Raw genomic sequence first — 26,422 nt, forward strand, 5'->3', positions numbered from 1 at the left:
TTTTCTCATCATGTCTGTCAATTTCAAAGAAATCTCAGCAATACATCTTCATACAGTAATACATTTCTACAATACCTCTTGCAATACATTTCAGTACATTGCATCATACATTTGCGGTTCAGTACAGTTCAGAATTACGTCTCAGTACATAGCAGTACATTTCAGAACATCTCTGTACATTTAGCTAAAACGTTGTTCAATCAAACTTTGGTTCAACACATGTCAAATAAAGTGTCTCAGGATCCATGTCTACAAGTTTATTCATTCCAGGACTTGTTATTAATCCCACAGTAAATCTGTCAGGCGGTTTGCCTAATTTCACTCTCGTGGAGCGTCTTAAAGGAACCAGAGCTTCGGCTCTCTCTGCCCCCCCATTTGTGCTTGTGCTTGGCACAACCTGCACAGGAGCTTCCATTTCCTCAGCTTTTCGTTTCTTCGATCTGCGTTTCCCACAAATGAGCTCATTCAAAGCATCTCTGAGAGGTATTTGTGTACCTTCCACTTTAATGTCAACATGTGGCTTAAATTTCTGTGATTGTGTTCGTGTTTGTGTTTGTGTGTCATTTGTTCCTGTAAGAAGGACTGTCTCCCTTTGATCCCAAGGCTTTTCTGAGACTTTAATGCTTCTGCTCAGAATTAACTGCTGTGTTTCTGGACACCAAACTCTGTAATATGCATTCTGAAATCCCAAAACAAAACCTTGCTGTGCTCTGGGCGCAAGCTTGCCCCTCCTTTTTCCCTGTGGAATGTGGATCCAGCACCTTGCCCCGAATTTTTGAATGTGTTGTATTCTAGGCTTTCTGCCAGTAAGTTTCTCATAAGGAGACATTCCAATAGCACTGTGTAACACCCTGTTGTGAATGTAATTCGCATAAAGAATTGCTTCTGCCCAGAAAGAATTCCCTAAACTACAATCTAGCAGCATGGCTCTCATTGCTTCCCCAAGCACCCTATTTTTTCTCTCAGCAGTTTCATTGGAAAACGGGCTGTGTGGAGCAGTGAAATTCTGGTTTATTCCCTTACTCTCCAGAAAGTCACTCAATGCTTTACTCGTAAATTCCCCACCTTGGTCCGAGCGTATAGCCCCCACCGTGACCAAGTGTTGAGTTTCGATTCTGTTAATGAACAGTTTCAGCTTCTGCTCAGCTTCACTTTTATGCTTTAGCAGAAAAACATGACAAAATCTTGAAAAATCATCTACCAGTACCATGAAGAATTTTGCACCTCCTCGTGAAGCATTTATTGGCCCTGCTAAATCAACATGTACTAGCTGGTAGGGAGCTGTTGTGGTTCTCTCAGCCTCCCGGTTTATTGGTGCAATAGTCATTTTAGCTTGATTACAAGAATCACAATCCATTAACTGTCCACAATCTCTTAAACGCATGTCTTCACTGTGCAAAGGGGTTTTCTTTATCGTGTCAAGGTTTGCATGCTCCAGCCTTTGATGCCATTCATGGACGCAGCCCTGATGTACCTGTGCCTCAGCGTTTAACACAGCACACCCTGCTTGACTGCTCTTTATTACAAACTGTGAATCATTAAGGCTTCCCTGCATGCACACTTCATCTCCCCTCATTATAAAACATTGGTCTTTGTGGAACAAAATTGAATAATTACAACTCACCAGTTTGCTCACTGATAAAATATTATGAGCCAATTCCGGAACAAACAAACAGTCTGACATTAGTCCAAGTTTGTCAAATTTCACCAGACCACGAGCTTCAACGTTCTTACGCGATCCATCAGCAAGTAAAACAAAGTCTTTCACTTCTTCTGAAACGTAAAACAAACGTCTGTCTTTAATTAATATATGGCTTGCTCCGCTGTCAAGAATAAAGTTCATTTGTTCCAAGTCTTTAGACTTTTGTTTACAAACAAAGTTCACACTGCCCTGCTTCAAGCCTCCGTCCCTGGAGTTTCGCTTGATTGCATAATCTTTACGGAGATGCCCACGAGCCCCACAGGCAAAACAAGACTTCAGCCGCTGCTGCTCCCGCTTGTTTTCTTGTCTGCTTTCGGCATCCTGCTCCGGTTCGGCACATTTCTCCTCCTTGCTTCTGACAGCTTCCACCGGCTGGGCTCTCTGCGCCTCCTGCCTCCGCTGCCATTCCTGGGACAAATCCTGCAACGCGTCCCACATCTGTTTAGCCGATGGCTCATCTCTCACACACATCAGTTGAGAATCTGATAGAGCCAAGATTATAAATGCCTGCGCCCTCTGGTCTCGACGCTTCCAGGCCGCGGTCAGTACCGCGGGGGGGGTTTCTTCAATCACGTCCCATAAATCCTGTTATCAGCAAAGCCTGCATCCTCGGCTTCCAGCTGCCATAATTCTTTTCATTCAGCCGTTCCATCGGCAAGCCTCCCCCAGACAGGTTTACAGCCATGTTGCTCACCTCCGTCTGGTTCAATCAATCAAGCTGCCCTCTCTGGAACTCCGTCTGCCGTTCAGACCAGCAACTTACTCCCGTGTAATGCGCTGTGGATCTGGGCCCATAACCCCTGTTGGCTTGTGTTCGTTATTGCGTGAAACAGCATACATTACGTTGGAGTTAAGTTGAGCAAGAAACTTCTTCAGAGCATTAGAGCATGTTAAGAGTCTTTATTCAAAGACATTAAGGCTTTTCAGCAGTTTCCTTCCCCCCCTCTAGCTCTACAGCACATCTCTCTTCAAAAGCAAAAGTAAGACAGCCTCTCAGGTCAGAGGCTTGATGCAGAAGAACAACAACTCACAGACTCTGTTAGAACTTTCCCAGTCTATATCTTGATGGTTACCATAACAACGACCTTCACTGTCCGTTCCCAGACTGGCAAAGACATAACTCCTCTTAACTTTCAAAACTTTCAGACTTGATGGAAAACTACTAGGCCTCATGCCAACAGTTTGTGGGGTTGACTTTTCTTTTGTAGGGCCTGGTAGAGCTGTGGAGTACCTTTCAGTTTGATGAAGGGCATGTCTATTTTATGGAGATTCTCAGCAGCTCTCCTCTCCTAATTTGTGAATTACTTGGCACAAATTGCAGCTGTTTGTGATGCCATTTCACTTCGGTGGTGACGGAGGAGGAAGTAGTTGCATTCATTCATCACTTAAAAGAGGATCTGCATGGGATCTGTTCCAGGGCTAGAATTTTCCTGGCATTAAAAATGTTTATAATTATCTAGTCATCCATTTATATCTTATCCCTTGCCTCAAAGGTTTCCTTATATATTATCTTTTGATGATATACACATAGCCCAATCCTTTCCATGTTTACTTGGAAAAAGAACCCACCATTTAAATGGCTCTTGCTCACAAAAGTGCATGCATAGGACTGCAAATTTACTGATTCTGGTGTGGACATCTTCTGGTCAGGAAGCCAGCAAGCCTCTTCAATTCTCAGTCAGCCACTTCTAGAATGCTCCATTCTATTCCATCTCTTCCCACACCCCAACAATCAGTTAGCATTCTGGGCAGAGGCTGCTGGTGTTCATTGGGAGTGGTAGGGGGGAAAGCAGGCAGCCCAGCATTAGGTGGAGCCAGAGCCAATGACAGGCAGAGTCAAAAATTGCTAGATTGGCCCTTAGCCTCCTCCCTGCTGAATTCTACAATGACAGCCCTGGGAATAAGGAGAAGGAAGCTAATAGCTCTGGACTGTTTAAAAGTTAGAAGGCAAGCAGGTAGGGGCTGGCTGAGGGCAGATTGAGTTGGTCAGTGGCAGTGCCCCACTTGCCCTGATGGACCGCTGCTTTGGAGTTCACTGAATATGTTCAATCCCCATTAGGCTGCTTTGGGGGGGATGCTTTGGGTTCCCCCCCCCTAAAGGTTTTTAGACTTCTGCAGATCAACCCTCACCCTGAGCCTGCTGATATCTCACTCTTGCATTTGGATTGTACTGTTTTGGCTACGTAAGGATAGGCACTCAGAAATTGCATACTGCGTTAGTATAAACAATTAGAGTCAAAAGTGTCAAAGCATTCCATTGTAGAAAGCCTTATGGATTGTTCTTAATATTTCCTGGTTGTTCCAAAATCTTTTCTTTAACTAGTATCTCTGGACCAAACTAGGCATGATGTCAGCACATCTGTGATGAGATTTTCTGTAGAGTTGTGGGTTATTTTAATATTTTTGTGATGTTGCAGGGGACCTGAATCAGCACTGGGAGAGGGGTTGACCCACAAGCTGCCTGTTATTTGTCCCACAAGATAAAACATACAAGCACCATATAGGTATCTACATGTCTTACCATCTTAATTTCCTTTTATTTGTGCCATATTGCCAAGAGGTGTAATGTGGCCTGCTAAAGAATGTAATGTTATACTTATAGTATTGAAAAGGCTTTTGTGTTTGCTGTGACATTTGTTATTGTTTTATTACTGCTGTTGTATTATTTTATTATGAAATTGTTTTTGTTTTTTGTAAGTCGCTTTGAGTTCCATTTTGGGGAAAAAGCAACTAATAAATATCATTAATAATAATAATAATTTTTTTCAGGCAAATAGCAGCTTTGGGAGGGCAATTTAGATTGGGAAAATGGTGTGGGAGGGAAAGGGTCAAACATCACTGCTCCTTGACCCAATTCAGGTTTCCCCCTAGATCCTTTACACTAAAGTGATTGATGGTGATGTAGGGGAGAGTGCAGACAATGGTCACTGAGATCTTCAGGAGAGCCCCTGTTGGTTTAGATGCACAGCTTAGTTATAAGTACCAGAAGCAGTGCATTCAGTTTTGTGGGCCCAATCCTGTGGCACTTCCTCCCAACTGAGATTAGACTGGCTTCCTCTCTGCTGAACTTCAGGTGCTTCACAAATATTTTCCTATTTCAAGAAGCATTTTAAGGTTGTTTTCTGTTCCTATGATGAATTTTAATTGGTTTTATTCTTAGTATGCTTTTAAAAAGTACATTTTATGTACCCTGCTTAGAAATTCTGAATATTAAGCAGTATATAAATATCTGAAATAATAAATAAATGTGACAATGCTATGTTCTCGCCAGTGTAGCTTTTACATTCATGACAGGACAGAGTCAAACAAGCCTTGTTCTGTGTAGAATAGGGACCTGGGTTTCTGCTGAACACGTAAAAAGTGGGAGAACATGTAATCTGGGAAACTGGTGAGCAGGGGAGGGAGGTTTTAACCTCTTCGGCTAATTGCCACTTCTCTCCTACACCTCCCTACTTCCACTGCAGAAAATACTTATTGGGTGAATCCGGGGGGGGGGGAGATGTACAGGTGACATGGCGGGTGGGAGGGAGAAGGATTAAGCACTCCTTTCCCATCCTCACCTCTCTCCTCCAAATGGCATCTCCTCTCTGCCCTCCTTTCAGCTGTTTGGCAGAAATCTGGTTCCCCAGGTCCAAGTCCACTGTGCTGAACAGTGTGTACCTTGCCCTTTAGCCTCTCATGTAAAAACACCCCTAGAGAGTCTTGGTCCGGCCATTTAACTCTCAGCAATTTCATTACAAGATTGATAATATTATTACCAGATAAGATTAATTCTTCTTATTTTGAAGATTGTCTCAAAAATGCTCCCCCTTTCTTTTAATAGGCTATAGGATGGGTGCGAAATCAGTACCCCGCAGATCAGAACCATACTCCAAGCATGGGGGGGGCACGCTCCTGAAGTACCCACTGAATTTTTGCCTACAGCAGTGGTGATGAAATCTACCCTCTTAACTCTGGTGGATGCCAGCACTCATTCAAAAATCCAAATGAACCCACAAGCTTAGAAATTTTGGTGATCACTGCTGACCACTGAACAAGAAGACAAAGTGGATCACACGTCCCTTTTCAAGGGAGCTAAGCCTTGAAAAGCCCATAGAGCTGAAAGAGGAAGTGTGAAAGACCACCACTCCTTCCTCCTTCAGCTCTATGAACTTTTCAAGGGTCAGATTAATTCTACTGGATCTCACTTTTACCCAGATTTCCTTGGAAATGGGAAGAGGGTCAATGGGGGAGGGTCTCAGAGGCATAGTAAATACCCAGGGGAAGACCTCAAAGGTGCCATTGCCCCCTTCTGGCCAATCCCAACTGCTACAAAGCTTTCTAAGTCAGTTTACTCCTTCTTTCTTTTTATTAAGTAGGGCCCTTTTGACATCAGAAGGAACATCACTAACCAGGGAATGATAATTGCTTAGTGGCATATGACATGTTTTGCATGCAGAAAGTCTCCAGCATTTGCACTTAAAAGAATCTTAGGTAGCAGGTGATATAAAAGACCATCTTCCTGTGACAAGGGAGAGCTGATGCATGCGCCCTATTCACAGCCACGGCTAGAAGAGGCTGGCGAAGGCACTGCTGGGGTAAGGGGAAAGGGGAGCTGCCTTGGCGTCTCATCCCAGCATCTGCTGCACTCATGGAGAGCGATAATATTAAACCGTCAATGCTTCCTTTAGTAGCTGCTTTTAATGTCTCTCTAAAGATTTTTTTTTTTTAATGTTTCCTAGAACACATGCTGAGGCTTGTCCTGGGGTGCCAAAGGCACACCAATCTCGCGCAGGGTCAGCCTAACAGCCACGGGTGGGAGCGATTCCCTTTCTTTCAAGCGCCTATTCCTTCGTTTAGGGAAACACCGCCCCTTCCCCGTCTCCACAGTTAACATACTAATGTGCAGGCTCGGCAACAAGGAAACACTGATAGCAATAAATGCACACGTGTGTGAATGCTACAAAGAAAAACAGCCAATTTATTCGTAGCGAGGACAGAAGTATGTGAACTGTCAAAATCAATCGCGATGGAAAAAGCAGCATTTTTAATGTGGATCTGGGGTCCCATGTAAACAGGCCCTCAGCATTAGGCACCTTTGAATGTTCAGCACTTTTCCCCCTAAGCTAGAGCTTGGAAAAGTTACTTTTTTGAACTACAACTCCCATCAGCCCAATCCAGTGGCCATGCTAGCTGGGGCTGATGGGAGTTGTAGTTCAAAAAAAGTAACTTTTCCAAATCTCCATGTCCATCGTTCTATAGGATGTGCACCCATTCTTTAGGTTGTACACAGTACACAACACTGTGATTACAGACAGGGCAGGAGAGGGCAAGAATCTCTTAGGATGCAAACAAATACGTTTTCTGACAATTTGGTTTAGCTATTGTGTCGAAAGGGAATCACATGACAGACAGACAGAGGAAAGGTCTGGTGGATTCCAGAATAAATAAATGGATAGGAAAATGGATAGGATAAATGGATAGGAAAATGAGTGGATGAATGAATTATTTCTCAAGCAAATGGATGAAGAAAGATAAAAACCAGACAGAATAATTTTAAAGAGTGAGAGAAGTACAATAAATTAAGTGTAGGAAGGCATGGTAGCCCTCTGTTAATAGTAAATTGTTTATCTTGGGTCAATGGATCTGCATAACCTGCTTTTTTGAACTGTAAAGCTAAACTGACTTTACAGGGCTGTGTTGATTAAAACTACCAAGATGTCCAATAGAGTACCACTGATGCAAGGCTTTCAGGAGATCTTGGGTCACCCTCACTTGTCTGAATTTTCTTCCCTCCCCTCCCTTCACCTTTTTCAATTAAATCATCCCACTTAATTACAATAAAAGGCCAACTGTTTACCCAGCTCAACATTATTAATATTTGCTGCGACCAGGGTTGCAAGCCTGGCTTTGGTAGTAGCCAGGGAGCTAGGAAAGAGATTTGACTGTATTAGCAGGCGAAGAGACAGCTGTCTCGCTTACTGATACGAGGGTGGGGAGGGGCTGGATTAAAAAGAGACTCAATGGGGTTGTGCGGGAGAGGAGGGGACATTATCCACACAAACACATTCCAGTCAGAGGCCTAACTGCAGCATCCATTATCCCTCCCTTTTAAAAAAGATTTTGGCTAAAAGCTGCAAAAATATTTATTTTACTTTTCATTCCCTGTGAACTGACTTCATCTCTTTTATCTATCTGGAATAATCAGGGCGGATGTATTAACTGGGGTACAAAGGATTTAGAGGAGCCTGTAAGATGATGTGAGGCAAGCCAAGGGATGAATGCCAGTGTAGGCAGCCATTTTGGATTTATACAGTCAAGATGGTGGTAATAGCAACCTCTTTGGCTAGGCTGCTGTATTAGTCTTGCACTAGGAGATATGAGTTGGCTTTAGCAAGGCCTGTTGCTAAGATCTCTAGCAACAAGAGGGTGTCAAGACGTGAATTCGTAGCAGGTCCTGAACTTAGGACCTGAGGAATGCTGGGCAGGGATGCAGTTTGTGCATCACCATCCAGCTCTGGCGAAAAGATGGAACTCCAGGGAGAACAGGTCATCACCACCCACACCAGTGGGGGATCTTCGTAACAATAGGCTACAGTGGGTCAGGTGATAGCCCCTGATCTTTATAAAAAGCTTCCAGGTCAGGCTTTGTCATTTTTTGAACAACTGAGATACTCTACTCCTCCTTGCCTTTGAACCTGACAGGAGTGAAAGCTGACTGAATTTATATATAGCATTAGATTGTGAGCCCATATTATACAGGCAATCTATCTGCCCCAGACTGAGTAGCGTAGGCTATGCCGTCTCTATCATCCCACTGTGGAGGATTTCATGAGACCACTCATCACTTGTGGTAAAATGTGTGATAAAAATATCTGTAAGGGCTCAGTGTTATAATAAGTTGGATATAAGATTGGCTGGCTAGGGCTACTGTTGTGTATAAAGTGCTACTGTGGGAGATGGCATATACAAATGTCTACAAATCAGCATAACTTTTGTGTTTATGTCAATCTCTTTCCACACTTTCCCTTCTCAGAGGTTTGTTTTTCCCCAGATGATTTCTGCTGGCATGCCATTTCCTCCCAGTATCAGCTTTCTTTGTGGGTTTACTAAATATAATCCTGTGTCCCATCACAGACATTTCCCGTCATAATTGCTGGGATGTCACGCAGAATTATGGCTTTACAGAGAGCAAGGAGGGAGAGTTCCACTTTAATGATAATCTCCTTGCCTCTTCCATTGAACAAAGTGAAGGTGATCCCCACAAACATCACTGAGGTAGGTAAAGATGATGATCTCCCAATTAAAGAGCAGTCCGAGACTGAGGGATTTATTCACATGCTCATTGGATGTAAACTGTAAGGCTGGAAATAGAATTGTGGTATCTGCGTGCTCCAAACATCCCCGGGTTAAAAGGAATAGATAATCCCTAATTCTTGCTTTCCCTACAGTAGTGATTTTGAAATGTTCAGCCTTCAGTGAACACTTTATCAACATTCTCTTGTCCTCTGAGGAACGCTTGAGTGTGTGCTTAACAGGGGTGTAGTTGTCTGGGGTCTTGCAGGGTCTTCGGCCCCTTACTTTTTGGAGGAGCCAGGTTCCAGCAAAGTCCCTAAGGCTCCAGCATCCTACAAGCCAATCAGCATGAACGTTGTGTGTGTTAGTAACTGAGAAGAGTCTTCTACCGTGCTTCCTTGTCTTTTCCTGCTGATTGGAGCCAATCAAAGTGAAAGGAGGTGAGTCAGCCACTGAGAAGAGACTTCTCAGTGGCTAACACACTACCCGTTCATGCTGATTGGCTCCTAGGGACATCTGTTATTGTGGGAGAAGGCTTTAACAAGGATCTTATTCTCAATTCAACAGCAAAAAAAGGGGGTAGGGAAGATATGTACAGTAGGGCCCCGCTTATACAGTGGGTTAGGGACCAGGCCCCCGCCGTAAAGCGGAAATCACCGTAAAGCAGAACCCATTGACTATAATGGGTCGCGTTGCATGAAAATGCCGCAAAATGCCCCAGAAGCACAAAATCGGCTTTAAAACGGGGAATTTCCCCTAATTGAAAGCTGCCACATCAGCAGAACGCCGGAAAACGGAACGCCGTAAAGCGGGGCCCTACTGTAATTTTGTTCCAGCCCCAAGTCAGGAGTAGGGGAGGAAAAGGGAAACAGAGAAAAAAATATGTTCAAGCAGGGAGGGGGGGAAAGTGTGTGTGAGTGAGTGAGTGAATGAGTGATGATGTTTCAGTTTTTAATTATGTTGTATATATGTGTGTCATGCATGGTAAGGTAAAATGCAAATGAATATGGCTAAGAACATGTGTGTGGTGCAGCCAACATCAGAGGTTAGGCTCAGGAATTTCCATGATTATGTTTCCCCCTAAAACACATAAGGTCTGCCCAAATGCTGTTACTCTTAGTGTGACAGCCATGGGAAGTTCAGCAAAGGAAGTTTCTTACAGCATCATGATGAAAATGATAAAACCGCCTGAATGGGTTAACAGCTCTCTCTTTTTCTAACACTAGGTGTGTGTGGAAGGAGGAGGGAGTGATACAGGGAGACAGACGAGGGTGGAAAATCCTAGAAAGTGCCATCTCAAAAGGTTTTATATTCCTATGCAAAATGAATGCCTGGCCTGCTTAGAGTGTGAATTACTTCATTTAGGGGAAAAAGCAGGCTTTGTCCTAACCCAGCACCAAAAAAAAGAGAAAGCGTATGTGTGGGTGCCTATGCACACCAGCAGTTTTTTAAAAGTTTGTGTTTTTCTTTATCACTGTAGAGCTTTCTGAGTCAGTTATGCAGGCCCCAATGAGTGCCAACTGAAGTTCTTGCTTCAAAAATCTAAGACAAGTTGTGGAGAGTGAGAATTTTGTAACTGCAGAAGAAGAGACAGTGAAGCCTGATAACAGCATTGCATCTACATCATTAAGCCGTTTGGTAGCAGCAGGAGATAAATGTGTAGACACTGAATTCAGTAATTCAAGCAGCATCTCAGACAGTGAGAAAAGACAGTCAAATGGTGGCAGTGATAGAGAAGCAGAAAGCAGTATTCATGCCTAGCCAGATTATTCTATAATCTTAGAAGATTGTATAATTTTAGCAGAGAATGTGTCTGTGAGGGTGTGTGGCTGAAACTATCATGAAGGGATCCTGCACTTCTGAATTTGCCAGTACATTACTGCTGCTTAAGAACACCTGCACATTGTAGAGGATTCTGAGCCATGTTCAGTGGGAGCCCTCCAGATGTTGCTGGATTGCAAATCCCATCAGCCCTAGCCAGCATGATCAATGGTCAGGGAGGATGAGAGATGTAGTCCAACAACATCTGGAGGGACACCATGTTGGCTAGCCCTGTTCTAGAACGCACCTATTCATGTAGGGCACTTGGCCAAGCCTGTTGAACTATACTAACACGCAGGCTGCCACAGAGGCAGGGCCCTTGACAGAGGCATAGGCCATCCCTCAGTGGCAAATCCCCCTTCCTCGGCAGCTCCAGCTCCACTTGCCATCTTCGCAGACAGTGGCTGCTCATCTTCCCTGGCAGTGAAGGCAACAAAATCTCCACCTTGGTGGCAGCAGCTCCTCTCACCACACCTCCCTTTACTATGAGGCAGGCTTGCACTATCAGCAACAGCAGCAACCCCCCCCCCAAAAAAAGCTTTCCTAGCTAGCAAGAACTGTTGCTGGCACCTGCCATTTTAAATTCCCACAACACCTCTGGGGCTTTGACTGACCTATTCTCTGGTGTGCCAGTAGCCAGCAATGCTTGTGAGCTACTGTCTTCTTTTGATGCTGCTGGTACACGCCTGCCTCAGGGTAAGGGAAGAAGAGACAGCGTGGGGAAGATGGGGGTAGTGGGCCCTCTGATGAGTTTGGGCCACCAGCAAATGCCCAGTGGTGCTGAACCCTGACGCTAGGCTTGCCATCTCTGCATATGTATTGAGAGTGTGTTCTGAAACTGCAGCTGCACATTGCTGTGGAAGATTGGTACCAGTGGGCATACAGTTGGCCGCTATTGATGTACTCATTGAGGAATCCTTATAAGCTTCTGAGGAACCCTCAGTTCTCTAGAACACCATTTTCAAAGTCACTGCCCTAGAGACTGGAACAAAACATAACCTATAAATCTACGCTTCTCACCCCAAATCTGTTACTCATTCCCCCGTTCCAGAGCTATATAAATCCAGAGAGTTTTGCCTCACTCTCACCGCTTTCTCCACATATAGAGATTCCTCTTTGCTCTTGTGGAAGTGATCTGTATCTCTCAGCTTCCTCATCTCGCAACACCTTGACCAGAGTCAATTCTATAGCCAGCTGGGAATGGATTTAACTGAGGATGAGTGTAATGTAGAGGCTGTGGATGTCCCTGTTTCACTATCTCTGCAATGGTGAACTTAGTAGGTGGCCATAATAGGCACACCGCTATGCCTCAGCCCCATGGGGATAATAGTGACCTACTTTACAAGGCTGTTGTAAAGATGACTGAGATAATGCATGCAGAGTGCTCTACAGAGTATTCTTATTCATTCTCAAATTGTCAGTGCTACCATAGCTGCTCAGTGGTGATTTAATGGTGACTTACCTGCCAGCAAGCTGACCTGTGGCACCTGCATTGGAAAGATCCAGAAATCGGTATGAGAGTGCCATTGGATGTTGTGCTGCATTGCTTCAAAATACACCACTTGGCACAATCATTAACCAAAATGGAGACAATAGTCAAGAAATCAGAAGAAGACTAGGACTGGGGAGGGCAGCTGTGAGAGAACTAGGAAAGGTCCTCAAATGTAAAGATGTATCACTGAACACCAAAGTCAGGATCATTCAGACCATGGTATTCCCGATCTCTATGTATGGATGTGAAAGTTGGACAGTGAAAAAAGCTGGTAAGAGAAAAATCAATGCATTTGAAATGTGGTGTTGGAGAAGCGCTTTGCGGATACCATGGACTGCAAAAAAGACAAATAATTGGGTGTTAGAACAAATTAAACCAGAGCTATCACCAGAAGCTAAAATGGTGAAACTGAGGTTATCATACTTTGGACACATAATGAGAAGACATGATTCATTAGAAAAGATAATAATGCCTGGAAAAACAGAAGGAAGTAGAAAAAGAGGAAGGCCAGACAAGAGATGGATTCATTCCATAAAGGAAGCCACAGACCTGAACTTATAAGATCTGAACAGGGTGGTTCAGAACAGATCCTCTTGGATGTAACTGATTCATAGGGTTGCCATAAGTCGTAGTCGACTTGGAGACACATAACAACAACAAACACCACTTTGAAGAGGGCCAGATTTCCCCTTTAAAACCTGACATACTTACCAGTGTAGAAGGGATTGAGCTGCTCTCTCGTGTCCTCCTTTTCCCATTCCTTTTGTCTTTGTGCCTTCAGGTTGGTACAAAATGTAATCATGTCCTCAAGTAATGCTATTTTCTTCACTTAGTTAATGGGTTTTGTTTTGATTTGTTTGATTGCTCTCTGCCTCATTCAGCAGCAGAGGATTTTGCAACCGAGACGCTTTGGTATACAGGGAATGTCCAATTGTGTTTTTTTGGTGTTATCTATACAGGATCTAGGGTGCTTTATAACAGATGCTATTGGAGGTTCCTGATTCATAGGGTTGCCATAAGTCGTAATTGACTTGAAGGCACATAACAACAACAAATACAGTATCTATATAAGAATAAGTTTGTAAAGGCAGCTGAGGAGGAAACCTGTTACCCAGACAGGGAAGAAAGTTCCAGATTTTTATTTTTTTATCCCCTCAATTCCAGGGTTGGCTCTCCCATCAGACAAAGAGAGGCTGGCATCTCAGGTGGTCATTTTGGATACCATTCAGTCACACACACATCTTTTAACCACAAGGGCACCATTTGGATCAGGGCTGGCCCAAGCCATTGTACTGCTTGAGGCAAAGGACAATGTGGCACCCCTTCATTCCATCCAGAATCCAACTGCACTGGCACTTGAATCATATACTTCAGCCTCCACTGAGGCAGCAGGCTAGCTTAGGAGGCACAGTGCAGACTAGCTTAAGAGGGCTCAGGGACAATAGCAGAAGGATTGCTGCTGCTGCCCCCCGGCATTTGCCACCAGAGGCTGCTGCCTCACTCTGCCCGATTGATTTGGATTATCCACTCAGGTGTCAAAATCTCTTGAGCTGGTCCTGCCATATTTGAACTGCCTTACAGAGCAAGAGATAACTCCCTGACATCCATGCTTCTTCTCTTTCTGAGGTCATCTTATACCTTCTTGAGAAATAATTCGAAATGCAGTGTCCATATGTCATTGTCCTGAGCCCTCCATCCCTGTCATGAAAGACCTTGGATGTTTTGAAAGCTGGAGGATGATTAGTGTAATTTAGCTTCTTTTAGTTCCCTTTGTTTAACTCTCGTATGTTTCTGGCTGCCTGATTTCTATTCATAGACAGACATGGCAGTAGGGCATGGATGTATATTAATTCTATGCAAGGGACAAATACTGTTCCTGTCCACTGGATCTAGAGTCTGTTCTTCTGTGCACGCTGTAGTCCAGAGGCCAAACTCATTCATTCATAGGCTTGTGTAACCTGTCAGCAGCTCTGGCTCCCTTCCCACTGCCCCCGAGTTTTCAGGTCCTTGGTCATTTTGATGCTCGTCCCTCACCCCTGCTGCCATTCCCTGGCTCTTCTGTCTGCGCATAGGAAATGTCAGCAGGATTCTGGGACTTGTAATTCTTTAGAGAACATGTCAGACAGGGAGGATGCTCTGCTCTGTCTCTCAAACTACAGGTTTGAGAATTTCCTGCACAAGCTCTTTTTCTCTCTCTCTCTGTTCAGAAAGTCTCTGGGTGAACAGCTGACAGTTCAGAATGTTTCTTGTTCTGTTCTAACACTGCTTTCACACTGGCTTCGGCAAACCTCACAAGGTCTGGGCATTCCTTATAAATGCAGGGAAACAAGTTTGCACAAACATCCTCAAGCATCATCTTAAATTTAGCATCAATTTCCCCCAGTCATTTTAATGGGCTCGTAGCCCTTGGACTTCCAGCTTGGGTCGTCTCCCCTTTCACTTTCCCTTCCTTGGGCCCTATCTAAAAGGGGTAGAAAACACCAAATATGAGAGAGATAATAATTGTTAATGGGTAATTAAAGCATGCACAACATATGTATTCCTTTCGATTTCCTGTTAATGGTTAATCCCTGCCTGGGTTTGGAAGTATTGTGGTGCAGTTAATATGCAGCTCAGTGGGGTCCATTCTCCTGTCTCACTTCAGCATTTAGAAATGTTTTGCAGACAATTGGGCTGCAAAGCTGATTGACTAGCCCCACCTAGTGAGGAAGAAATGAATAGTAGTTCCTGGCTGTAGGAATACTTCCGTAGCCACCTGCAAGCATAATATATGATGGCTTAATAACAGTTTTGCACTTGATGGATGCCACTGAATGCAGTATTCTGTAAATTCAAGTAGGAGCAATTAGACTTTGCCTTCATCCGTTCTTATGACATCCCTATGCCTTGCCATTTCCCATGGATTTTGCTCCCTGCCCAATCTTTCTCCTGACTGCATTTTATCCATTCACTTCTCCGGTATAGGACAGAGGGGATCGTTTTGATGACCTCAGAAGTGAGTAAACCAGTTGTGACTCTCCTCCATGACTCATTTGCCTGCAACAGTTCTTTCACTTGTTACACTTCACATCGCTGGAAACACAGGACATCTCAAAGGCAGTATCATTTTGATTGGTATATTTCATTAAAATGCAAATTTAATTGCACTGCACACAGAGAAATACCACTGAGATTAGCCTCAGGCCAATTAATTGTCTGAAGCAGCTGTAAAATCTTTTAGCGTCCGTTTGCTCAATTTTTGCTTCAGAAACCTGAGTAATCCCCTACCCACCCCTGAAGCTTCTTCACCACAACCTCTTGAATTATGCTATTTATAGGCATGCCATTTCTAAGAACATCACACCAGGACTGCATTTAATGAGGACCTCTGTTAGTTGCACGATCCTGTTTCAAAGATTCTCTTCCAAATTCCATTTACTCACATATTTGTAGTGTACAAAAAGATGAAGAAGCATGCCCTAGATCTCCAAGCACTTGGCATTCATAAGCAAGGCTTTCTGATCTTGCATCCTGGCCTCCATTTAGTTTTCAATTATTTGTATTGCTTCCCATTTTCTAATGAACCAGATCTTATTCCAAGCTTGGGACCTTTGTGTGTCAGCCCATCCCATTTCACAATTATACCAATGGAAATGTTACCCAAAGCAAACACTGGGGACCTGCTAATGGGCCTTTTGCCTGGCAATAAAAGGATGTAGTGCCAAATCTGAATTCCTAAATAAGAGACAATATGAAGCTGGAGGATGTGTTGAGTTCTTATAGATATGAGCTTTATTTTTATTTATTTTTATTTAAAATATTTCTATCCTGCCCTTCTACCCTATAAGAGGGCACTCAGGGCGGCTTACAAAAATAAAATCAAACATGTACATAATAAAATTGTAAACAGTAAAACCACAAAAATATTAAAATAAATTAAAATACATAATATACTATACACACACATATATACATATATATAGGGACTGGTACTAAAGGGACTACAAAGGTAAAATTTAACGTAGAAGGCATAAAATCAGTGGCAGGCTTTCTCTTACACTGAGGTGGGATTCTGCCGCTGTCCCCAACCTGGCAGAGGTGTGGAGTTTTTTATATATTACTAAAAAGAGGCTGTTCAGCATGTTTAGAAACCTTATGGTCAAGAGTGCGGCTGTGTGTCTTATTTTACAGACAGTCTGCTGCTGAAGAACTGTCAAGAGGACAGTCCTCTTCTGGAAGGGCTGTCTGGTCCAAGTGAAATTTAACCCTAAAGAATCCTAAGAAGGCAGAGCAGGGGCCTTGAACTTACCCACCAACAGTTCTATTAGCAGCATCTTGTCAGCAGACTGAGCAGGCACAAAGGCCACCTAGTCTCCCAAGTTATAGTGAGATCATGTATGGTATTTCAATTTATATTATAGTACTTATTTCTAAATTTGGTTCTATGCATATGAATTAGCCTACACAATTTTATGCAAACCTGTTGTCCTCTTTTTTTGGCGATGCATTTCCCATCTTTTGGCAATATGTTAAGTGGCCACCCTAGTGCTAAGTCAGGGCTTTTACATAGCTTAATTGTGTGTTTCCCCAAGCCTCCAACAGCTGAGACACACTTTTTTTCTGAATTAAAATTGGAGGAAGCTTTACATCAAGGCTTCCTTTTAGAGTGATATCAATTGGACACCCTCTAAGGAGCCCGTGCCCTCTGTTGTGCACAAGCTACTTATATAGAAGGAGGCAAGTCCAGTGCTGTGACTTATGTAGACTCTAGTGGGCACACTCCTCCAAGAGTGGGCAATTTTGCTGCATCACTGCATGGGGTGTGATTAAATGATCCCATGACATCCATTGCAGAGATGCAGCAGAATTACCTGCTCCCTGCAGATGACAGTAAGCAGGAATGAAGGCCAGGACAGTTCATCATGCAGGGACACAGCAAGGAGGTGCATGAGTGGATACTATGGGCTCACAATAAGCTCTTAATCATTTAATTAATTGCTCACAGCACACTAGTTGTTTTCTTGGAACACACAGTTTGAGAATGCCTGGCTTGCAATCTTAAGCATATTGGGAAGTAGGAAGTAAGCACCACTGTGTTCAGTGGGACTTCCTTCCAGGTAAGCGTGCATAAGATTTCAGACTTATCTTTCTAGTCAGTTTTACGTCCAATAGCTCTTCTTTTTCCTATTTTTCTTTTCACCTGTTAATTAGTCTGTTACCGAATTCCTTTGAGTTATTCCTTCCTACATTCTTATTATATAAATTCAAGTCAAACTTGATAGAACTTCAAGCCCAGCCAATTGGATGCCTGGCTGAAAGCTGAGAAGAAAACAAATGTTAGGGTATGATAGAACCTTGTTTTTGTCATGCCTCCATCAGATGAGTCCTCAGAGGAGGATGAGGAGCAGGGGGTTGGCACAGCAGATCCAGAAGAGGAAACAAGCAGACTCACCCGAGGTACAGCTGCAGACCTCCCATCACTCAAAGATGTTCAGGATACAGCTAGAGCCCCAGTCAGACTCAGGGAGTGAACAGGAAGCCCTTCAACTCCCTGCACAGTGAAAATGGCTGCAAGTAGCAGAGCAATACAGACGTTTTGGCCGTTTAAGGCTAAAGCTCCTGGGAGTTGGAGGGATGATTGTTAGCACCTGAACCAGGGAGAACTTAAAAGTCTGTGAGTAGCTTGGGGTTCTTGCTGGAAACAATGTTGACCTTTTGTGGCTCCTTGTGGCTAGCCTGGCTTGTGATTGCGTGTCTTCAACCCTGTCCTTTCTCATCAGATTCCTGGTACCTTGACTTCAGGCTTCCCCAGGACTTGTCTTTGTCTGTTCTTCACTCTCTTGGTATTTACACAGGCTATAGTTGTGGGCCTCTTTGCCTCAAGACTGACAGATTTACGGCCTTGGTGCTGGCCGTTATCTGTTAATTACCTTACTGCAGCCTAAACTATTTCCCTCAGTTGGCAGAGACTGACAGTTTTCTGCTATTGGTTGCTGGGTGAATCGTTGTCCTTATTTTGCCTGCTGAAGCAAAATAAGAGCATCTTTTAAAAAGGCTGGTACTGCAATTTGTTAAGAGCTAGATTTTGTCAAGTTTTGACCCATGCCCCAGGTCTGTACAAGTTAAATCTATGAATGAAGGTCATTTTGGAGGTTAACTGGTTGAAAAGCAGGTTTTAAATTTTGGAGCTAAATTAATTAATTTTAATCCTCCCCCCATATTTATTTGCATATAAAATCACAACATCAGCAGATACAAAAAGCATGAAAGATGCTATCATACTATGGAAAATAACACATAGAATCAAATACTGTCAGCATTATGTATTTATATAACTTATATCACTTCCCCCCCAAAAAAGTATCAATGCAACTCACACATATTAAAAATACAAAATGCAATACAGCTATTAAAACTAACACAATACAAACAACAAGGTGGTCAAACTGTAAAACAAATCCCTTTACCTCCCAACATCCTGCCTCCGGTAGTGGAGGTAGTTTACAGCCATCAAGGCTAATAGCCAGTGAAAGTCTTATCCTCCATGTATTTTAAAGAGGGAGAAGTTCTCCCTGTCCATTTTCTCTCCGCCGTGCTTAATTTTATACACCTCTCTCATGTCCTCCCCCTTTCTCACATTTGTTCCAAACGAAAAAGCCCAAACGTTGTATCTTTTCCTCATGGAGGGAGTTGCTCCACCTCCTTGATCATTTTGCTAGCCCTTTTCTGAATCTTTTCCACCTCTACAATATCTTTTTTTTTTATGTGAGACGAAAGTTGGCACATATTCTCTGCAAAAATTTTGGGACCCCGCTCTGCTCTCGTGCAGGATCACCAGCCACCCCTATTGGGTCACCGGCTGTGCTGCAGCCTCCTTGGCCTCATGAGCTCTTAGCCCCGCCTCCTTGCTGCCGGGCTCTGTGACGAAACAATAGCGTCCGTCCCAGAGACAAACCGAGTGGCTATAGACTTATGAAAAAAATCCATCGGAATGGCTCATCATCGCAGTCCTACTCCGGCACTTTCGGCCTGTACTTGAATTGATTTCCCGCTCCCCACCCAGCAATTCAAAACATATAGAAGGTTTTCACCATGATAAAGGGTTTGAGTGCCCCCCCCGTGCTACACTGTGAAAGGCGGCTTTCATTTTGACAGTTGTTGAGGTGCGTCACTCTTCCTTTTTTTTTATCTCTATGGGAGGGGGGAAATGCCGTCGTCCTTTTGCGACAGCGGCCGTAAGTGAGCACGGAGATTTCGCTGTGGAAGCTGAAGGAGGGTTTGGGGAGCCTAAGAACGGGACGGAAGCATCGTGGTAGGGGGAGATGGTGGGCAGTGCGGGCTGTGGGCATGCAGATTTAGAGGTGGGAGGCTGGAGGAGTGGTGTGGCATGGCAGGTTAAAGGTTAGATCCCCCTAGGGTGAACGGAGCTCAAGGGGTTGGTGTGCGTACGTGTGAGGAAAAGTAGAGAAGATTTGTGAACGCGTGTACGTATATCTGGGGAGGGACACACAGGCCACATTCACACCATACATTTACTCTGCTGTTACGCCACTTTAAGCAGTCGCGGTTTTCCGTACAGAATCCAGGGAAGGTTAGTTTGTGAAAGGTTGAGAGTTGTTATAAGACCCCTATTTCCCCTCACAAAGCTACAATTTCCAGAGTTCTCGGGGAAGAGGGATTTACTGTTAAACTACTAGGGCAATTGTAGCTCTGTAAGGAGAATAGGGGTCTGTTAACAACTCTCAACACCCTTAACAAACTACAGTTCCCAGGATTCTTTGGGGGAAAGCCATGAGTGTTTAAAGTGGAATAGCAGAATAAATGTATGGTGTGAATGTGGCCACACATACACATGTATCCCAAGGCGGTGAGCCTGGGCAAAAAATATGGGGCAAATGCTTGGATTAGAAGAGCCTTCTTGATGGAGAAGGATTAATGTTTTAAGATGCCTTTGGTCTATAATAATGGCACCCACCCTTTTTCAGTGAGCTTGCTAGAAGTTGAGTCTAAAGCATGGGAGAGAACTTTTTTAGTGTCGGCTATATGAAATGTTCACCCTCTTTCTATATGCTGTGTGGCAGCACAGTGTATAGTCTATGGAGCCAAAGAGCGTCGGCAGCCGTATAATGCTGGAGAAGCAGACAGGACAGTCTGTCTATTCCTCTGCCTTAGCTTTGCATACAGACTTTTCTGGTTATGTCCAGATGTGTCACAGACTCCTGTTGCCTTAGCACTTGTAGCTTCCACATTGCAGGTTTGTCACCTAGGGTTTATGGAATAAGCAGCAGTATAAATGTCAAATAATAATGAATCTTATGTACTGAGACACTAAAGATGGTTGTAGCTAGGCAATGGTTGTATGTGTGTAGCATGAGGCATTTTCTTTCTTGCAGATTCCTAGTGATCCTTTTCACAGCTTTTCTTTCTCTTCACAGGAAGCAGCCATTCAGCTGTACCCTCCCTCCTTTCCCACTGTTAGGAGTAAGAACTACGCTTGGACAGTTAACTAACGTGTAGAGCAGCATCAGGTGACGCTAAAAAGTGAAGACTTTGTAATGGGCAGTGAAGACGGAGAAGGGATAGTGACACAGAAGAAGGAAGTAGAAAGTGATGTTCAGTTGGATCCCTCTAATCAAGATGGCACCAGAAAAATTGTGCCTGGCATTATTTATCTTGGTCACATCCCTCCTCGCTTCCGGCCTAGGCATGTCCGTAACTTGCTTAGTGTGCATGGTGAAGTGGGACGTATTTTCCTACAGCCTGAAGGCGAGTCTCTCTGTCTGTCTGTCTGTCTGTGTATTAGAGAGAAGTTGGCAGGGATTTGTGCCTGGGTGTGGGGAGAGAGAGAGTGTGTGTCTGTTATTCAGCTAAATAAGGCCAGGCAGGATAAACACCAGGGTGAAAAGCTACAAGGGAAAACACCATGTTGAATGCAGGCTTTCCTTAGAACTGGTGTTGGCATCTGTAATAAGAAGCAGGTGAAAGTTGGGGAGATTCAGATGGGAAACTAAGCTCAATGTGTTGTATGACTGATGATCTGTATAGCACTTCAGCTGAAGTACTGTGCAGTCCTCATCTTCTCAAAGAGTATAGAAAAACTACAGTTGATTCACAGCAATAAATCTATACGCCACTGGATGGGTGACTTTTGCTAGAATTTCAGCCTAGGCTCTAGTTCCAATCTGCACAAGTTGTGACCCGCCTCTTTTTCTGTGTCCCACAGAGCGATTTATACGAAAGAAAAAGAAGAAAGCAGGTAGTAATGCCAAGAACTTCACTGAAGGCTGGGTAGAATTCCGGGATAAGCGTGTAGCAAAGCTGGTAGCTGCCAGTTTGCACAATACACCCATGGGTGTCCGCAGGAAGAGCCAGTTCCATTATGATCTGTGGAATATGAAGGTGTGTGTGTGTCAAGGGCTGCTCCATTAAATAAGGATTGCTTCCTCCTAATCTAGTTGCTCTTGTGTCTTAAGCCCAAAACTGACTTATTGGCTTTGGGATGGAAGAAGATAGTGAACTTACAACCAAATCTTCTCTGACTAGATATACTGAGTTTTTGAAAGCCTCTGTCACTTCCATCTTCTGTTAATGGGACTGTGGTGCAAGATAAATTGTTTTACAAACTGTACTTAGGTGGACAGGCACTAATGTCTTGATGCTTTTTGTGCTTACAATACGGTGGGCTGGAAATATTTCGGAGATGGTGAAGTGGAAGCTCCTAGGCCAGAGTTGACCCTCAAAGTAACATTATTCGGGATGTGCTAGTCCTACCAAATTTAAATCATGTTATGACTAAACATTTTCTTTTTTGCTTCCAAGGAGAAGAAACAATCCTTGTATTTGTATGTTATATATAAATGGTCTTACATTGCTAAATCAGATACATTCTGGAATACCAAAGGACTGCTGCCAAATATGGGTCTTGAGGGGATCTTTTCAGAAGCATGTTCATTTCACTGCCCCATTTCTTTTTGATGAACCCGAATCATCCAAGTAAAGGTGTTTACTGCTAGATGATGTCAATTTTATTATGGAGCCTGACCAACTGTGAGAGAGTATGATTGCTCTGGTACCCAGACTAATGTCTGGAGAATATAATTCCCTCTGAGAATTCAGAAGTTGGCCACTTCTGATTTACATGATTGTTAGAACTTTTAGATGTATATTTTTTAACAAGGGGAAGGGAGGAGATTACAAGGCACTATGTGCCTTAAAAGCATCACTACTTAGAAAGTATTAAGAAGTTTCCTTGTCTTTGTTCCCAGTATCTGCACCGCTTCAAGTGGACTCACCTCAGTGAGCGGCTGGCGTATGAGCGGCAGGTGCGGCAGCAGCGCATGCGTGCTGAAGTTTCACAAGCCAAGCGTGAGACTAATTTCTACCTGCAGAATGTAGAGAAGAGCAAGCGCTTTTCAGAAAAAAGCAGCCGGGCAGAACAGGAGGAAAAGAGCTGGGGCTTTGTCCAGCGCCGTACTGAGGAGGAAATCCAGACTAGCAAAGGGAACAAGCGTCTCAAACAGCAGCTGGCCCGAGCTGCTGAGATCCAGCAGAAATCCCAGTCAAACAGCGCTCTGCTAACCAAGATCTTCAATATCCAGCACTAGTGCTGGCCATGTGGAATGCAGAACTTGCTGATCCTGGTGAAGCTGTTGGCTGCTGGGTTTCTACAAGCCAATCAGATTAAATCCATCATCAAATATACTGGGGGGCAGGGGGAGCTCATTTTGCATTGCCAATTGCATGGCACATTTTATATACATGCTGTGGATGTAAAACTTCTTGATCTTTCTGCTGTGGAGAACCTCTCTTTGGAGAACACTACAGCTTTGCCTGAACAGCTTGAGAGCTTTCCTCGAATGGCATGAGAGCTTTCCCCTGTGGGGATTTGGCAGGAATTAATTCTTTTGTTTTTGTTCCCTTGGTGACTGGGTTTGGTGCTGGCTGCCCCATCCTGCCAATCTCTGAATCAAGTTCAGAAGTTAATCCACTAGATTATATGTTCTAAATTGGATGACACTGTGGTGACGGGGAGCTGAACCCAACTAGAATCTAGTTGCTAATATGAATAATGAACCTTGATTCTCATTTAGAAATCAAGGGGGAATAAAGGAACAGGCCAAACTCCCTTCTGTGGAACTTGATACACTCTGTCAAACATCCAAGACATTTCAGTTCTCTGTCTCCATTTGCAACACTGATCCAAGGTGCTTTGAAATGGGAAATGTTAAAGCAGGAATTCTTGGTGCCATGGTGACATTAAGGTGATAACATTGTTAAGTCAACCTACATCAGTTGATATTTGAAACAAATGTCTGGGGTAGGACTGCAAGGCTAAAAAGATTGTGTTCCCAAGAAATACTGAGTTGAGTGTAGGATTGCTTGACCGTTTTAAGATCTTGTCCAAAGAATGTGGTCTAACACGACTAGAATTATTTCCATCTGTTTCCGAGAGAGAAAACTGGCACTAATTCTAAATAAAATACAATAAAATTTAATTCTAACTGAAAGAGCACTTTGTAGCACTGGCTCTGTTTGCTCTTTAATCACAATGTGTGGAAATCAAGTGACTGTGGGATATGTTTTAAAATAGCATCTGATTCCCTATTTAGGTAATGAAACAGTTGGTTTATTGTAGCTCTAGTTTAAGACATTCAGCATTTCTCTCACAAGCCAGGCAGTAGGTGTTACATCTGTAGCTTCATCATGTATGATAAGCTTGAAACTTAAGTACAGCACTGGTGGTCCACAACCTCTCAGTGGTTAGCAGGTGGCATATGAAGAATGAAAGTCAGTTCTGCAGAGGGCTTCTGAAGTTGACTTCTACAGCAGGAGGGAGACACAGGAAGGCATAGAAGTGAGTTGGTGTAACAAACACTGAGATGTTTTGAGACTGATTTATTATTGCCTCGTTTCTGCCTTTAACTGAAAGAGATGGACATTCCTGCCTGTATTAATGTGGGAAGGTATAAATATAAAAGCAGGTGGGACATGCTCTCAAAAAGAGCGTGCCTCCCTTCCCTCCTAAAGGAGCATTCACATCTTTCACCCCCCACACCAGTACTCTTCCTCCCTCCAAACTTATACACATGTACACTCTCTCTCTCTAAGCATCCATCTTAAGGGCAAAAGGCTGTAGGAAAATAGGGGGCTTATTCCAGAAAGAAAGGATTGGCTTGGGGTGTGGGTGTACCCTTTGAGAAGCAATTAATTCCTATCCCCACTCCACATATATCTGTTTTGTCATTCATCCTCCTTCAGAAATGGCCTATTTGTATCCCACTTGTACTGTCCCAAGTGAATGAATGATTGAATCTTTTTCATCTTTATCACCATAAACATGGAACAACTCAGCTGAAGAGCTTGCTTTCACTGTCTACTGCCTTGCTGCTTCTCCACCTCTCTGCCTAAATATATCTGTTAGTGTTGGCAGGGATTAGAGTGTGGTCCTATGATTTTGATTCTGGGGTCTATTCTCAGAGCAACAAGTTTAAATCTCAGGGCCGTCAGCAAGTTTTGGATGGCTGCCTTTAATCCTTGAATCTAGGAGTTTTGCAGCAGTTTTATTTTAAAGAACTATTTAAAATTGACACACCCTTCTGACAGAGAAAATACTGCATAAGAGAGTTTTCTACAATATTTTTCCAGTGGGAAAATCCCCCATGAAAATAACACATTGTGTATGTGTCTCCCCTATATTTCCCCCCATTTTTCTTGGTCTTCACATCTTTAGTTCTGCCCCATCAACGCTGGACCACATCCTGGCAACCTGTCTAGGTTATCAGATCTGTGCCTTTTAAGAGCCTAGTAACAACAACACAAGGCCCCACCTGAATACCCCACTGCAGTTCACCTCACTGGGATGTCAGCAAGCTGGCAACTCTTCTCCTGGTTCCTGAGAAAGGTTTAGGGGAGGAGGTACATCTACTGTTTTGCTGTCTTCTACAGCAGATTATAACTCCACTAAGAATCCCCCACCCCCTTTTATCCTGGGTAATACCAAGCCTGCAGGAGTCTCCCATAATGGTTGCCATGATAGCTAGTGTCCCAATTGGCACACAATCCTAAATCTCCTAGAATGAATCCCCCATTCATCTTGGTTAAGACCTTCTCAGTGCCACGGTTACCGAACACCATCCCTTGAGAAGACCAGGCTGCATCCTTTCAGGCAGGAGGGAAGGGAAAGACCAGGGGCTGATTAGATAATTGGCATGCTGATACGCATCTGGGTACAGCAATTTTCTGTTAGGATAAGGCCATCAGTGTTATTGTTGTTACTCATTTATATCCTGCCTTTTCCCCAGAACTAGGACTCAAAGACAGCTTACAGAAAGTACCTATAAATAAAACAAAAGTTAATTAAAGTGTAATTAATAATGTAAATGTACTGCCTTCAAGTCGATTCCGACTTATGGGTACCCTATGACTAGGGTTTTCATGAGGATGAGAGGCAGTGACTGGCCCAAGGTCACCCAGCGAGCTTCATGGCTTTGTGGGGATTTGAACCCTGGTCTCCCAGGTCATAGTCCAAAAACCAATTAAAACATAGTGATTGAAAAAACATAAAATACAAATCAGTAAAAAGCAGCACCCTATTCAATAGCCCTTGCAGTCAGGTCCCAAAAGCCTGTCAAATCAGGAAAATCTTCACCTGCTGACGGAAAGGCAGCAGGGAGGGAGCCAGCCTAACCTCCCTAGGGAGTTCCAGAGCTTGGAGGCAGCCACCAAGAAGGCTCTTTCTCATGTTCCCACCAAATGTGTCTGTGCGGGTGGTGGGAGCAAGTGAAGAAGTTGCTATGTTAAGAATGCTGACTGGATGTGCAGGTACTTATTATTCAGAGCAGGTGACCTGATCCAAGGTCAGAACTTGTGAGGGAAGTGGCTGTTGTATGTCAATGAAAAGCAGCCAAAAATTAAAAGACAAGCAATCAGATTTTTGTTTGAAGTTTAAAATTATTGGGTCAAATACACTACAGGGTTATCAAGACAACAGCATAGAAAAACACAAAATTCATGCACCCACATTATGCCTTTTAAAACAAGCATAACAAAATCCATGATCAGAAAGAGTTAAAATGCAGACAATTTGTCTTCCCTTTAATAACTGTGACCTAGTTTTGATGGTTACAGTGAGGAATTTAGCTGTTTTCTGCAAT

The 26,422-nt window shown here is 43.6% G+C and overlaps 1 protein-coding gene across 5 annotated transcripts; it reads left to right on the forward strand.

Moving 5' to 3' along the window:
* Positions 1–19,306: 19,306 nt before the first annotated feature.
* On the forward strand, positions 19,307–23,776 carry ABT1 (activator of basal transcription 1). Of its 5 annotated transcripts, none has more exons than XM_061614322.1 (4): positions 19,307–19,432; positions 20,705–21,035; positions 21,493–21,668; positions 22,535–23,776. In XM_061614322.1, the coding sequence occupies exons 2-4, from the start codon at positions 20,825–20,827 to the stop codon at positions 22,871–22,873; spliced, it is 726 nt and encodes a 241-aa protein (XP_061470306.1). In that variant the 5' UTR covers positions 19,307–19,432; positions 20,705–20,824; the 3' UTR covers positions 22,874–23,776. The 5 variants fall into 5 exon arrangements, with proteins under 5 accessions (XP_061470306.1, XP_061470307.1, XP_061470305.1 ...); XM_061614323.1 differs by lacking the exon at positions 19,307–19,432 and adding an exon at positions 19,441–19,504; XM_061614321.1 differs by lacking the exon at positions 19,307–19,432 and adding an exon at positions 19,494–19,581.
* Positions 23,777–26,422: the final 2,646 nt, after the last annotated feature.

This window comes from Rhineura floridana, chromosome 3 (genome assembly GCF_030035675.1).
Source record: "Rhineura floridana isolate rRhiFlo1 chromosome 3, rRhiFlo1.hap2, whole genome shotgun sequence".
NCBI classification, from domain to species: domain Eukaryota; kingdom Metazoa; phylum Chordata; class Lepidosauria; order Squamata; family Rhineuridae; genus Rhineura; species Rhineura floridana.

Excerpts from the sequence above, each read along its gene's own strand:
- ABT1 (XM_061614322.1), top strand. The coding sequence starts at position 20,825 with ATGGGCAGTGAAGACGGAGAAGGGATAGTGACACAGAAGAAGGAAGTA. Across the intron at positions 21,036-21,492 it reads TATTTTCCTACAGCCTGAAG|AGCGATTTATACGAAAGAAA; the intron begins GCGAGTCTCTCT and ends TGTGTCCCACAG. Across the intron at positions 21,669-22,534 it reads ATGATCTGTGGAATATGAAG|TATCTGCACCGCTTCAAGTG; the intron begins GTGTGTGTGTGT and ends CTTTGTTCCCAG.